The following is a 15,503-nucleotide window of genomic DNA, read 5'->3' as shown; positions in this document are numbered from 1 at the left end:
TGGCAGCTGCTGTGGTCCTCTGAGCATCATGGAGAGAGGATCATCCCCTCCAGTTCCAGGGCTAACACCTCTGGAAAATGAGCTCTGCACTTCCCTGGGCTTGGTTGCCAAAGCAGAAGAGCAGCACTTTGGCCCCAGAAGGCCATCTCATCTTTCTAGAGCCCACATTTCTGATCTAGCTCTGGGGCAGCTCTCATTTAGAGACTTGTTGGTCTGCTCACTCTACTCCAGGCAGCTCCTGGGCAGGTTCTGCTGTTCCCTGGAGGTCAGGGATCCAGCTGCTTCATCCAACACCAGTTTGAGTAACTTATTACCATGTTAGCACCATTAAAATCATGAGAGGGGAAATTCGGGGGGTCCGAATTCTCCCTGTTTGCTGCCACACAGGCCTGGGGTTGTCACTATTATTCTGCCAGTGGAAAAGCCTTTTTGGATAAATTGCCTCTGTCCTCTTGTGGAAGGTGCTGTGAAATCTCAGGTGCAACCCCTCAAACTGCCCCCCTTCCGTTCCTTTAAGTACCATGAAGAATTAATAACAACAATTAAAAGAAAGATAATGCACCTTTATTGCCTCAGCTGGGTCACATCTTCCCTGCCCTGAGGGAAGGGGCAAGATCACCCTGTGCTCTTTCCCATTCCCCAGGAGCTTTTCCTGCTGCTCCAGGCTCAGCCCCATTGCCCAGAGTGTCCCACTTTTCCATGACATCATTTCTTCCCCATCCTGAGCATCCCCGACTTCTCCTCTCTCCAGTGAGAGCACAGATCATCTTGGCACCAGCAAAGCTGTCATAAATGCAGCACTTTTTTCCCTCCTGCCCCAGATTCCCCCCAAAAGTGGATTTTTTTGTAAGTATTCTCAATTTTCCATATGTTTTTGAGTGACTTCTCAGCCCCTTTCCCCAGAATCACTTCCCAGGGCTTTCCCACCAGCCTCATCCCTGGCCCAAGCCTGGTCAGAAGCAGCCCCAGTGATGCTGCTGGAGGATCTCAGAGCCATGAAAGTGTTTTTCACCCCATGACAATTCTTTGTTCTCCTCTGCGCATCCCTCGAGGATGATCTTTTGGGGTGCAGGTTTCAGTGCTTTTGACCTGCTGGTGGCTTCAGCCCAGGGCTTGTTCTGCTCCCAAACACCCCCACCGAAGTCAGTCCCGCCCCGACCCCCCGCGGCTCCCTTCTTATACACACGTTAGCATGCAAGTGAGGATGGGGAAAGGGGGTGATGCCCCCTCCTCCGGCTCAGAACAGGGTGGCTTCTTTCTGGCAGATCCACTGCAGCCCCGCGGTGCAGTTCTCGGCGCCGATCCCGTCCCCCCTCAGCACCCCGCAGGTTTTGTCTCCTCCACCCTCGGAGCTCAGCGGGAACCTGGGGGGTGCAGGAGGGACCCCCGTGTCACGGCACGAGGGTCGCTGGGGTGACGGGGGGGTCCCCCATCCCTGCTCACCAGCTCTGGTCCAGGCAGGAGCCGTTCAGCCAGGTCCAGCCCGTCCCGGCCGAGGGGGCGGAGAGGCCGATCCAGAAGTAGCGGGTGGGTTTCTGGAGCAGCTGGTCTAGGAAATCCTGGGCGGGGACAGAGGGGAGGCGGTGACACCCACGGGACGTGGGTCGCCGGCCCAAGCCAGGCTCCAGCCTGTCCTTGTCACCGGTGTCCCCTGACAGACACCCTGCAGGCTTGGGCACAGGGCTGGGCGCTGACCTCCCATTTCTGGTGACCCCTCTCGACCCTTCCCCTGGTCCCCCCAGCCCCTGGGGGCAACCCCGGCACCCAGCCCACCCCCCCGCTGCCATCGATCCCTTTACCAGCTCCTCCTGGTCCCCTGGCATCAGCAGCTCGCCCCCCCACTCCACGCAGTCCTGCCGGCTCCCGTTCCAGGGGTTCACCCCGTCGGAAATCCAGAAGCACTTGTTCCCCCGCAGGCTCCAGGCGGGGGGGCAGAGCCTGCAGCTCTCCCCCACTGCGGGCAGACAGACACCCCCACACTGAGGCACCCCAGCCGGCTGGGGACAGCTGGAAGGGACGCTCCGACATGGCTCATCTGGGGGTGGTTCCGTGGGGGGTGGGTTACCTGGCGGGGGGCACAGGCTCTTCCGCAGCTCCAGGCAGGCGCAGCCCAAAGCGGAAATCCCGCATCCCAGCGAGGCGTTCCCGCAGCCCCCTGTGCCCCCGGGCTGTCCCCGCTCTGCCACCAGCCACGGCACTGCGAGAGACGGGAGCTCAGCCTGCTCTGGGGCACCCGGGCCCCTCCCAGCCCCCCCGGATCTCACCCCCGGTGTCAACTCACCGCAGAACACCAGGGCGCTCAGCAGGACCCCCAGCAGGACCCCCAGCAGGACCCCCAGGAGCCAGCGGGGACAGCGAGGGGCTCCTGTCCGGACTCTCTCCCGCCGCGGGGATGAACCCCCCCAGGGGACTTGGGGGCGAGATCCTGCACTCAGGGGAAAAAAAGGGGGGGGAGCTCGAGAGCATCCATGTGCCCCCCATTGCCAGAGAGCCCAGCGGAAGGTGTCGCGGGACAAAACACCTTGGGGACTTCCCCCCCAGATCCCTGCAGACCCCCCTAGCTCCCCCAAACCCCTGCACAAAGGGGTGACACCAGCAGCTGGGGGACCCCCAGCTCCCTCTGTTGGGGTCACAGCTGAGACCCGCTCCTCAGCAGAGACAGGAGGGCAACCAGCCAGGGTGTCTGAGGAGCCAGAGCCTCCAGAAAGGCCCCCCCAGACCCTCCTCCCTTGCTCCGTGCCTCAGTTTCCTCAGCTCCAGCAGCTCTGGGGGACATCACCTGGCTTCTGAAGTCATCCCCACCCCATCTTTCCTCTCTCCCCACCCCTCAGTGTTGGCAGGGAGACCCCCAATACCTGCATCCTGCAGGGGGCCCGGGCTCCCCTCAGCCCCCCGCTTGTCCAGCACCATGTAGCCCTGCTCGTCCTCCATGGCACGAAGAGCAGGGAGGGCCCAGGGCTGGGGACAGGGAGGAGGGGACAGGAAGCCACCCCTGACCACTGGCTGGGGCTGTGACATCTGGGTGCAGAGTGGCAGCAGGGCCCGAGCTTCCTGCCAACTCACAGCCCAGTGGCCCCAAAGCTGCCAGCAGCAGCAGCCCTGACGCCCGGCTGAGGGGCACGGGAGGTTTTTCTCCAGAGAAAGGAAAGCTGGGCCTGGGGGAAAGGACAAGCAGCTACTGGGAGAGAAATGCGTAAAAAACTCTCTTTTCCCCCTCTCAACAGGGCAATGGTAAAACACAGAACACTGAACATTTTTGTGAGGCTCCTGAAGCAGCTTTGACACGTCAGGGGACAAGAGCTGAGCTTCTCCCCATGGCACAAACCTCCCAAAAATGGGATTTGCCTCAGCCCAGGAGGAGCAAACCAAGGAAACAGGAGGTGGGACGGCCCCAACAGCACTCCTCTCCTGTCCCCACTGCCAGCTGAACCCCCTAACTGGGATACTGGAGGATGGATGGACTGGGAGCACTGGGAAGGGCCTCCCCGGCACAGCCACCGCCCCAGCAGCGCTCTGGCAGGGGACACGCTGAGGTTTGTCACCCACTGTCCAGGTGGGGTTGGGCCCTGACACCTGGGTCTGCTCCCAGCTGTGAGGGAATTTTTAATACAGCCGGTTGTGGAAGAATTTCTCCTACAGAGGGGACATGATTTTGTGGGCTTGGGAGAATTTAGCAATCCTTGCTGTAGCAGCAGAGTATGAAACTAGTCATTGTTCTTCTTTAAAGCCAGGATTGTCTTTAGCCTTGGGAACCTGAGGAAATGTATCTTCTTTGGGCATCCAAGGATGGGAAGACAGGTGAGAAGACTGCAGAATGTATCTATCTAGTGCGTATCATGCCTAAAGGCCTAGGGTAATTAATAAAGTCATATCGTGATGCCTAACGAGTAGCAAAATAAAGCCTGCCCCGTGAACACTGATCTTTAGCCAATCACATCAGGTATCTGTCCGCACACACAGCTGCGTGGACAGTAACTTAAAGTATATAAGGAGCAACTGAACTAACAATAAACCAGAACGATGTGCAAGATCATATTGGTCGTTGTGTTGTTACTCGGCCCTACCCCCGATCGGATTTGTTGCAACATTTGGCGCCCGAGCAGGGACCCTCGGACTTTGCTGTTCCAGCTGCCGGACAGCGTGAAGATGGGATAGAAGTCAGGGATCCTTGGACTTTGCTGCTAAAGCTGTCAGGCAGCGTGCAGGCGGCAAGAGAAATACCTCCGCAAGATTCTGTGAATCCTGGGAGGCAGGAGTGGGGAAGGCTGGAGTGGTCCGTACGGCGCAGAGGAACCCGGAACAGAACCCAGAAGAAAGGAGGCCTCTCTGTCCCAGCCTGAAGGGAGGACCACAAGGGAACAAGAGTTAAGACCGCTATGGAAATAACTGCGGCAGTCCGTTTATTAGCTACTATTCTCTCTAAGAGAGGGGAAAAGATAACTGAAGAAAAAATAGATAGCTTAGTTCAATGGGCTCGGCAACGGCAATTATTACAGTCTGCTCCTTTCCTTTTTGATGTTGCTGAGGTGGGAGAAGCTTTGTTGAAAGCGACTATAGCAGGAGGGCGAGGCGGTCGTGAAGGTAAAGAATTGGGTCCTGTGTGGCCAGTGGTGATTGATACTTTACAGGCAACGAAAGCAGAAAAGAAGGTCACGGCTGCTGCTGTGGAAGCTTTAGGGGATAGTAAATCACCTGGAGCAGAGGAGCCGTCCCATTTAAGAAAATTCCTTGGGGTTGGTCACTTGAGACCGATAAAAGGGATGACAGCTCCGGTAGCAGCTAATCTGCAAGAGTTGAAAGCTAAGCTTGAATCTCAACAGGGTCCTAGTTTGGCTGAAGGTACTTCAGGGGGTGCTTTGGACTCGGCTGCAGCTACTTCAAATCAGGATGCTTTGAAACTGTTAAATGAGTCTGAGGCGGCTGTAGAATCGGATGAGGAGGTGCGAGCGTGGATTAACGAACAGGAGGGTGAGGAGAAAGACGGCGAGGAAATGCAGGGTGCTTGCTCGACCCAGGACAAGGGGAGTAAAACGTTGTGTATATCTGAGCAGGTGACGGAGCCAATGAAAAAAGCAGAAAAATTAGCCTCCTCTTTAACAACAGTGCAGGAATCAAACTCCCTGCCATCTCTGAGTCCCATTCAGAGAGCTAAAGCATTAAGATCTGCTGCTCCACCTTGATCTTCTGCTCCACCTTGACCCTCTGCTCCGCCGTTACCTACCTCGAATCTGCCAACACGTCAGCATTCAGGGTCGCAGCGGTGGTCTGGAGTAATTCGTGATGCTATTCTACAAGGAGATTATGAGTCGGCTGAGAAAATTGTTTGTCCAGTAGTTTATCAAGAAGGGCATGGAAGATGGGAGCCCCATGATTGGAAAATATTACAACAAGCAAAGCAAACTGTTACTACTCACGGTCGGAGGCTGCCCGGTCTGTTGTGCCGTTTATTTTTACTGGGGATGTACTGCTCCCTGGTGACCCATATAAGGTTGCTTCCTTATTGTTGACATCATCACAATTGCTTTTATTTGAGCGTAACTGGAAGAAATTAGCAATAGAGGAAGCTACACACCACCAGAATCCTAACGTACCAGACAACTTGCTCGGTCTGGAGGCTGATATGCTTTTGGGTGCAGTAATGTATGCAACCGTTGACACACAGTTGCAGCTCGGTCAAAAATGTCATCAATTATCTCAACAATTGACACATAGGGCTCTACTCATGGTACCTGGAGATAAGAAGATGCCTTCTTATTTATCTGTCAAGCAAGGGGTTACGGAACCTTATACACACTTCATTGATGGCCTAGCAACAGCAATAAAGGATGCCCCAGAGCTGCCTCAACCAATAGCTGATCATTTGTATCGCACATTGGCCTTTGAAAATGCCAATGCAAAGATTAAAGCAATACTGGCAACTCTCCCACAAGGACCCGGTGTTGATGATGTGGTGGAAAGAGCGGCACGCGCAGAGAGTTCAAGTCAAAGTGCAGCATTTACTGCTGCCATGAAAGATGCTATAAAAGGAGGGATCGTAGTAGCAGCTGCTATTTCACATGAAACACCCAACAAAAATAAGGGGACGCCACGACGAGCTGGTCTCTCTGGTGCGTGTTTTCGATGTGGAGAAGGAGGTCACATGAAACGTTCGTGTACTGCTCCTGGTGTGATGCGTGCCGGAATAACACACGTTACAGGAGTTTGCCCAAGATCGGGAAACGGCTGGAGGAGCCCGCGTGATGACAAAAATAGGCCACCCCCAAGCTCGGGAAGCAGCTTCTTCCAATGCCATCACCCTGCCACAAGAGGGAGTCTCGGGTTTGATGTGGAAACAGCAATAGATGTTACATTACAGGAGAAACAAGTTACATTGATTCCTACGACTGCTTTTGGCCCTTTGTTTTCAGTGGATTCAACTGTTGGAGGACTAATAACTGGCCGATCATCAACAGGGAAACAAGGAGCTGTCATACTCCCAGGAGTTATCGATGTGGATTATACCGGACAGATCAAGATTATGGCTTATGCCCTCCAACCACCTGTTTATACCCCAAGGGGTAGCAAGATTGCACAAATTGTGGCACTTGAGGCCTTAATCCAGCAGACCCCTCAGCAACAATCATCACAACTTCATCGGCTAGATGGGGGATTTGGCTCTACAGGATACCAAACAGTTCTGACAATCGGCTTGGGAGATCGACCAAAACACCCAGTCACCTTGTCTATGGGATCTATGCAAGTCCATCTCCTATTGATTTTGGATACAGGAGCTGATATCACCCTAATAAATGAGAAATACTGGCCATCCTCCTGGCCTTTGACTCTACCAGTGGCACAAGTGATAGGAGTGGGAGGATCACAGATTCCACGGATCAGTGCTAAACCTGTTCAATTCCAGTTTGAAGATGGTCAAAGGGTGCTGGTTCAGCCTTATGTTGTTCCCTTGCCTGAGGAGCTTCATGGACTCGTGGGTCATGACTTATTAGGCCAAATGGGAATGGTCCTTACAAATGAGCTTTTTTAAGTGTGGTCACTAACACACAGCCTCCCATACTGAAGCTAACATGGTTACAAGATTCACCAGTATGGGTAGATCAGTGGCCGTTATCCAGAGAAAGGCTGACCATGGCTCATCAACTCATGGAAGAACAATTAGCAGCTAAACATATACAACCCTCCACAGGTCCCTGGAATACCCCCATTTTTGTGATTCCAAAGAAATCTGGAAAATGGTGTCTGCTACATGATCTGTGAAAAGGAAATGCACAGATGCTTGCCATGGGGGCATTACAACCTGGCTTGCCAGCACCCACCAGGATACCTCAGGGCTGGCATATTTTAATAATTGATTTGAAGGACTGTTTCTTTACCATTCCACTGCATCCAGATGATACTAAATGGTTTGCCTTCTCCTTGCCAGCCATAAATAAACAGGAACCTGCACTGTGCTATGAGTGGGTGGTCTTACCACAAGGAATGAAGAACTCACCTACTATATGCCAGACTTATGCTGCTTGGGCACTACAACCCATTCGGAGACATTTTTTCGTCTGCATTGATTTATCATTACATGGATGATATCCTGTTTGCTTTTTCAACTCCTGTTACAGAAACTCACCTTGCCTTTATTATTGACAGCTTAAAGGACAAGGGTTTAATCGTCACTCCAGAAAAAGTGCAGAGGTCAGCACCCTGGAAATATCTTGGTTGGCAAGTAACTGATGCACAGGTTGGTCCACTGAAGGGAACATTGAGTGTTAACGTGCAAACTTTACATGATGCTCAGCGATTGCTTGGTGACTTACAGTGGATACGGTCAGTTGTAGGTATTTCTAATGAAGATCTACGACCACTGCCACCATGGCTCCGTGGGACAGATGCTGCATCACCACGGTCTTGCAACGCAGAACAAAAGGCTGCGTTGGGCTGGATCAGTGAAAAGATTGCAACCGGCGCTGTCTCTCGGCGTCTGCCTGGCCAACCCCTTTCCTTAGCAGTCCTTAATGTAACCGACGCCCCTTTCCAAGCACTGTTGCAGTGGCAAAAGAAAAAGGGGGAGAAGGAGCAGGATTCAACTGCATCGTGTATAGAATGGCTGTTCTTATTGGCCCAACCAAAGCATCGCTTGCAGACGCGACTGGAAGCCACAGCCCTTTTGATTCGCAAAGGACGCCTGCGAGCGAGGGAGTTGCTTGGGGAAGATCCAGTGGACATCAGTGTCCCCTTCACGATGGAGGACTTTGAATGGTGTTACCATCATGCCACTTCATTACAGACTGCATTGTTAAATTTTTCTGGTAACATTCATAATATGTTACCTAAAGGTCCATTTTGGGGAATGCTGAAACACTATGAGTGGATTCGTCGTCCATTGTTATCTGAGCAACCAGTTGACGGGCTAACAGCCTTTACTGATGCTGGTAGAAAGACTCGAAGAGCAGCATGTGTTTGGCGTGTTGATGATAGCTGGCGGCAACATGTGATTCAAGGCACCACCACTGGTAGCTTGCAGACCTTGGAATTACAGGCAGTATGTTGGGCTTTTGCCTCCTGGATGTTGTCTCTGACTGTTTGTATGTCGTAGGAGTTGTTCGGCATTTGGAAGATGCATTAATAAGAGACACAAATAACCATTGGCTGGGAGAATTATTCCTCTGGCTACGGGGTCAGTTACAGACACGCCAACATCCCTGTTGCATTATGCATGTTAGGAGTCACATGTGGGCACAAGGCCTTGGAGAAGGAAATGAACAAGCAGATAAGCTCGTCAGTCCAGCAATACATTTGCCACCATCTAACATCTTTGAGCAAGCCCGAAGCAGTCATGATACATTTAAACAAAACACTAAAGCGTTGAAGCGTCAGTTTCAGTTGACATGGAATGATGCCAAAGGCATTGTTCGAGCCTGTCCTCCATGTAGCCATCATGGACCAGGACTAGGTTTAGGGGTAAACCCTAAAGGCCTCATGAGTCTCGAACTGTGGCAAATGGATGTGACCCACATAGCAGAGTTTGGGCAACTTAAGTACGTTCATGTTTCTGTGGACATATATTCAAAAATTATTTGGGCCATGCCTCAGGTTGGAGAGAAGGCACTGCATGTCATTCGACATCTAACGCAATGTTTTGCTGTCATGGGAGTTCCTCGATCAATCAAGACTGACAATGGGCCAGCATACACTGGAGAGAAGGTGGCACGATTCCTGAAGACATGGGGAATAACTCCTGTAACAGGGATCCCACACTCACCCACAGGACAGGCAATAATAGAAAGGGCTCATCGAACTCTAAAGGATATGCTGAAAAGGCAGAAAAATGTAGAAGAGCTCGATGTGTTAAACAGACTTAATAAAGCTCTTTTTACATTAAACTATCTATGCATCACTGAAGGCCGAGAGGAACCTCCCATAATGATACATCATCAGGTTGCTAAGTCAGGGCAGGTGGGGGCTATCCCTGGTCTTAAAGTCATGTTTAAGGACATGCAGACAGGAGAATGAAAAGGTCCTAGTTCAGTATTGTTTCATGGGCGTAGATAAACGTCTGTTTCCACAGGCTCTGGCCCACTGTGGGTTCCTAGCCGTTTCAGCCTGCCCTCACGTCAAGAGACCCAGACAGAAAGCGAAGATTGTGGAGACAATGACATTTCTGTGAACCATACTTCTGGCAATTGTGACAGCTCTTGAATTTGACGCAAATTTCGTCAGACTCAGTTGCCCGCACCATTATTCAAGGCGAGGGCTTTCGCAATTACATTGTCAATGAATGTGTACAACGTCAAGCTAACCTTGCCTGTCCTTTTTGTTCTTCTGACTGTGTATTGGTGTTTAAATGTGGAAGCTGTAATAGTATATTTTATAGACACTCTTTTTTTAATTTACGTAACACATTTATCGTGTGGGGAATGTCGGCCACAGTTTGAAATTCAGCAGTTTCTCAGAGATTGTGCTCGGTTTATAGGGATAGAAGAAGATGCGCTGTTTCCAGAAGTGTGGATGCCAGAAAGCCTTTGTCAAAGAGAACTGGCTGTTATTTGTTGGCTTATGCAAGCTGCAGTCTGTGATGAATCATGTTTGGCTGTTGCAAAAAGAAAAAGGGGGAACTGTGGAGGAATTTTTAATACAGCCGGTTGTGGAAGAATTTCTCCTACAGAGGGGACATGATTTTGTGGGCTTGGGAGAATTTAGCAATCCTTGCTGTAGCAGCAGAGTATGAAATTAGTCATTGTTCTTCTTTAAAGCCAGGATTGTCTTTAGCCTTGGGAACCTGAGGAAATGCATCTTCTTTGAGCATCCAAGGATGGGAAGACGGATGAGAAGACTGCAGAATGTATCTATCTAGTGCGTATCATGCATAAAGGCCTAGGGTAATGAATAAAGTCATAACGTGATGCCTAACGAGTAGCAAAATAAAGCCTGCCCCGTGAACACTGATCTTTAGCCAATCACATCAGGTATCTGTCTGCACACACAGCTGCGTGGACAGTAACTTAAAGTATATAAGGAGTAACTGAACTAACAATAAACTGGAACGATATGGAAGATCATGTTGGTCGTTGTGTCGTTACTCGGCCCTACTCCTGATTTGCAACACCCAGCTGCTTCTGGGGCAACCTCATCTGCACACTCACGTGTGTATAAGAAGGGAGCCACGGGGGGTCGGGGTGGGACTGACTTCGGTGGGGGTGTTTGGGAGCAGAACAAGCCCTGGGCTGAAGCCACCAGCAGGTCAAAAGCACTGAAACCTGCACCCCAAAAGATCATCCTCGAGGGATGCGCAGAGGAGAACAAAGAATTGTCACGGGGTGAAAAACACTTTCATGGCTCTGAGATCCTCCAGCAGCATCACTGGGGCTGCTTCTGACCAGGCTTGGGCCAGGGATGAGGCTGGTGGGAAAGCCCTGGGAAGTGATTCTGGGGAAAGGGGCTGAGAAGTCACTCAAAAACATATGGAAAATTGAGAATACTTGGAAAAAAATTCACTTTTGGGGAGAATCTGGGGCAGGAGGGAGAAAAGTGCTACATTTATGACAGCTTTGCTGGTGCCAAGATGATCTGTGCTCTCACTGGAGAGAAGAGAAGTCAGGGATGCTCAGGATGGGGGAGAAAGGATGTCATGGAAAAGTGGGACACTCTGGGCAATGGGGCTGAGCCTGGAGCAGCAGGAAAAGCTCCTGGGGAATGGGAAAGAGCACAGGGTGATTGTCGCAAGCCGGTACCGGGGGCTCCCGGCTTTTGCGACTGCCCCTCCCGATGTGGAGGGGTTTGTGAATGAGCCCGAGGGTCACACGCGGCGCTGCCTCTCACGGAGGAACGGCCGCCGCGGGACCGTATTTAAGGGGGGAGTTAGAAAGCACCCCCACCCCACCACGCTCAGAAATTGCCTCTGAAGCCAAGGTTTGCTCCACAAACTGATCGGTTTATTAAGGGTTAACACAAACCCAGGGATGATGTTTAGGGACAAGGCAAATGTGAATGGCTACCAGGGATATCAATATGTGTGTGGTGAGAAAGTGTCCTTTAGGGAGGCAATGCAAAGGTGCTTTTAAGGGAGAGGATTAAGGACCAAAAGGAGGAGGGAGGAGGGAAGAAATCGAAGTCAGTCCTGCTGAAGAGGTCGAGCTGTGTGTGTGAGTATGAGGAAAGGAACGTGTGTGTGTGTGTGTGTGTGTGTGTGTGTGTGAGGTGATGTTACCCTCCAGCAGCTTGTCCAGCGTCGGTCGGTGGCCAGAGGGCAGGACGGCAGGTCCGTGGTGTCGGAGGGGCAGCCTCTCGGCAGCGGGTGCAGCGGCCGCTGGTTTCCCCTCCAGCGGCAGCAACACGGGGAGGGGGCTCCGGCCCCGACCCCAGGGCTCGGGACCCCGGCACGCTCGGCGCTGAGGCTCAGGCTGGACCCGGGGCAGGCAGGCAGGCAGGGTCCCAGCACCAGTGTCCGCAGCAGGGGGGTGTCCCAGGCAGAAAGCGTCCGAACGGGCCTCAGGGAGGAGGGAAGGGCCCACCTGCTGCCCTCGCCCCTTTGATACCCCCTGACCCACCTGTCCAGTCAGTGTCACTGCCCAGAGCCAACGAGCGTCCCTGAGCCCCACGTTAGGGCGGTGACACCAGGGGCACAGGATGGCTTGTCACCCATCCTTTCTGCCCCAGACCACATCTGTTGTTTTGGGTCCAGTTGTCCTTGAGAAGCAAGTCTGGTTTAGTCCCTTAGCTGGGGATAATCAGGAGAGGCCTTCCCTGGCTGAAAAGGCATTTTGTTTAGACTGATGTGGGGAAGAAAAGAACAGTTTCCCACAGTGATCTTGCCCTTTTCCTCAGGGCAGGGAAGGCGGGACCCAGGTGTTGCACAATAATGACATTTTAGCAGCACATGCTAATTAGCAGCACACCCTGCTGAAGAGGTGTCTGGGTAAGAGCGAGCAGAGCAGCAGGTCTCTGAAGAGAATGTTTAAAAAACCTGAACACGAATCCTTAAAAGCCGTGATGGGTTAAGCAAGGCCTGCTGGTAGCAATTAGCAGCAGAGGGGATCTTTGTCGTGACATAAAGAGATCACAGAGCAGTTAGTAGCAGATGACAGCAGGTTTGGAATCTTTTTCCAGTTCTGATTCCTGCTCTCGGAGGAACTTACAGCCTTGGATTCAAGCCCGGACACGACCCGTGGGCGGTGGGTGCCAGTGGGTGGGGGCTGCTGCTGAGGTGCTGGGGCCGGAGCCGCTCGTTCCCGGCGGGAGCGGCCGCGGGGCTGCGGGCAGGAGGGGGCTGCGTTGTCGGAGCCGGGCGGGCCCCGCTTTCCTCCCCGCGACCCCTTTTGTGCCGCTGGTGCCGCCGGAGGAGCGGCTGCTCGTGGGCTCGGGGCTCCGCTCCGTCCGTGGGCGCTTCTCCCGCTGCCGGGCGGGGGAACCGAGCTCGGGGCAGGGAGGGGGGAGTGCGGAGCCGCCAGCCCCGGGGCGCCGGGGGGGAGCGGAGGGCTCAGGCCGGGTCCCGTTCCGGCCCCGGAGCCGGCTGGAAAAGTCCGCGCGTGGGCGGCGGGTCCGGCCGGGCGCTGCAATGTCGAGGTGCTGCAGGGAGCTGGCGGGGGGCTCTTCTCGCGGGGAATAAGCACAGCCCAGAGGGAACGGCCTGAAGCGGCGGCAGGGGAGCACTAGCTCAGGGACTAGAAGAGTGGTTGGACGATGGAACGTGCTGGCGGGAAAGCCCTGGGAAGTGATTCTGGGGAACGGGGCTGAGAAGCCACTCAAAAACAGATGGAAAATTGAGAATACTTAGAAAAAAATCCACTTTTGGGGAGAATCCTGGGTAGGAGTTAGAAAAGTGCTACATTTATGACAGCTTTGCTGGTGCCAAGATGATCTGTGCTCTCACTGGGGAGAGGAGAAGTCAGGGAAGCTAAGGATGGGGGAGAAAGGATGCCATGGAAAAGTGGGACACTCTGGGCAATGGGGCTGAGCCTGGAGCAGCAGGGAAAGCTCCACGGGACTGGGCGTCACCTGCCCCACCCACCAGCAGGGCCACTTTTTGCCATGGCTTCTCTGCTCCCAGATAGCTGTTCGCTGACTGTCCCTGCTCGACGGACGGGGTCACCCCCTTCTATCCAGTCACTGCCAGTGACAAGATCAGGAGAGGAGCAGGGGCCAGGGCTGCGGGCAGGAGGCGGCTGCGGGGAAGGGAGCCGGGCGGGCCCCGCTTTCCTCCCCGGGGGGACATCAGCCCCGGGCTGTGCCGGGGAGCGGGTGAGGCTGTGGGTGCCCGGCGCCCCCGGGAGCTCCGCCAACGATCCCCGCAGCCTTGAAGAGACGGGAGGGCCCGGGGGGTGGCTCAGAGCTGGCAGGGTCGGTGTCTCCCGTCGCCGTGTCCCGGCAGGGGGCTCGGGAGCGGCCGCGGCTGGTGCGGGGCTCGGCCGCGCCTTGCGGGGCTGCGGGCAGGAGGGGGCTGCGGGAAAGGGAGCCGGGCGGGCCCCGCTTTCCTCCCCGCCGCTGCTGGCGGAGGAGCGGCCGTTCGGTGCCCTGGAGCCGTGGCCGGGCTCGGGGCTCCGGGCAGTCCCTGCGGTTCCTCAACCTCCCTGCCCGGGGGACCCGAGCAGCGGGTGCGGGGGGAAGGTGGAAACGCGGGGCTGGGCAGGTGAGGAGCTGCTCGGGGTCCCGTTCTGAGCCCCGCGCCCCTCGGGGCCGCTCTACGTGCTCCGGTCGCGCTGCCGCTGCTGCCCCGGCTCCCCTGCCCGCATCCTCCGCCCGGCCGGAGCGGGAAAGTCCCCGTCCTCTTTTCCCCCTTTTTCACGCCGCCTGCTGCTGCTTTTATTTTTTTTTTACGGGCTCTGCTGGATCATCAGGATGTGCTCTGCAATCCCCAGGTCGAGGAGACCGGCTGTGGTGGTGAAACTGCACCCGAGCTTGGCTTGGAACAGGCTCTGCTGGCACTTGGGATGGTGGGGACACGGCTCTGGACTTCTTGCCAGGCAGGAGAACTGGAGCCGGCCTTGGGTCCCCAGGACGGAGGGGAGCCCCTGGGCATGGAGGTGCCAGGGAATAGAGGCAGCAGGGGCTGCAGACCTCTGGGTGAGTACAGAGCCACCCCCGGGGGCCGCCAAGGCCATGTCCCCCGTGGACAGGATGTTTTTCTTCCCGCAGGCAGGTGGTGCCAAACCCACCGCTGGTGTGTCCTGGCTGTGCTCGTGGCTCTGGCGGTGGCTGTTGCTGTCCCCTTGGGTAAGGCAAGAGCAGCCTGGTGGGAGCAGGGCCCCCGTGCCCAGAGCTGTGTGTGCCCCCGCCAGCCCGGGCTGGACGCGGCCCCTTCCCCTGCTGTGGCTGTGCCCTGTCGCGGGGGTCGTGGGGAGGAGCAGGGACCCCCCGGGCCTGCCGTGGTTCAGCTGCTCAGCCCTGGGCTGTCTGCTCCCTGGAGGGCCCTGGCAGCAGGTCGGGGATGCCCGTGGGGGGAGCCCGGGGCCGCCTCCTTCCCTGCCCCTCGGAGCTGTGTCCCCTGCTCCCAGCGGAGCAGAATCCTCTCGCCTTCTGCCCTCTTGTCCCTTCCGTCTCCAGCAGGAGGACGCGGGGGGAGCGTGGCTCCGGTGCTGGGCTGTGCTGAGGACTGGGTCGGGTACCGCAACGTCTGCTACTACCGCTCGGAGCTGGCGGGGGCGGAGGGGAGCTGGGGCTGGAGCTGGGAGCAGTGCTCCTTGCGCGGGGCCTCGCTGGCCATGCCCAAGACAGAGGGGGAAATGGTGAGTGAGGGGCTGCTGGGGGGATGCTGGGGCTGGGCTGGTGCCTGGCGTGGGGCTGGCAGCAGCTCCTGGCTGCTGGCTTGTCTCTCTGCTGGCCAGGAGTTTCTGCAGCTCCTCAGTGCCCGCGTTGATCACTGGCTGGGGCTGCTGAGACGGGGCGAGCGCCTGCAGTGGCTGGACGGCAGCAACTGCACCCTGAGGTGGGTCCTGCTGGGAGCCAGGGCCCTGGGGAGCCCGTCCTGGGGGGGCAGGGGCAGGGGCTTGGGGGGCCGTGTCTGCTGGGGCTGGCCCTTG

The 15,503-nt window shown here is 55.4% G+C and overlaps 1 protein-coding gene across 1 annotated transcript; it reads right to left on the bottom strand.

Annotated features, from left to right (window-relative positions):
• Positions 1-1,237: 1,237 nt before the first annotated feature.
• On the bottom strand, positions 1,238-2,931 carry LOC127390646 (killer cell lectin-like receptor subfamily B member 1B allele B). Its single transcript, XM_051632479.1, has 6 exons — positions 2,856-2,931; positions 2,282-2,425; positions 2,066-2,197; positions 1,800-1,954; positions 1,444-1,559; positions 1,238-1,364 (listed from the first exon to the last, which is right to left on the bottom strand). Exons 1-6 carry the CDS (start codon positions 2,929-2,931, stop codon positions 1,238-1,240), a joined length of 750 nt encoding a protein of 249 aa, XP_051488439.1.
• Positions 2,932-15,503: the final 12,572 nt, after the last annotated feature.

The sequence above is a fragment of the Apus apus genome, chromosome 14, assembly GCF_020740795.1.
Source record: "Apus apus isolate bApuApu2 chromosome 14, bApuApu2.pri.cur, whole genome shotgun sequence".
Lineage (NCBI taxonomy): Eukaryota > Metazoa > Chordata > Aves > Apodiformes > Apodidae > Apus > Apus apus.
The sequence above is the reverse complement of the archived record's forward strand: the minus strand, read 5'-3'. Positions and strand labels throughout refer to the sequence as shown.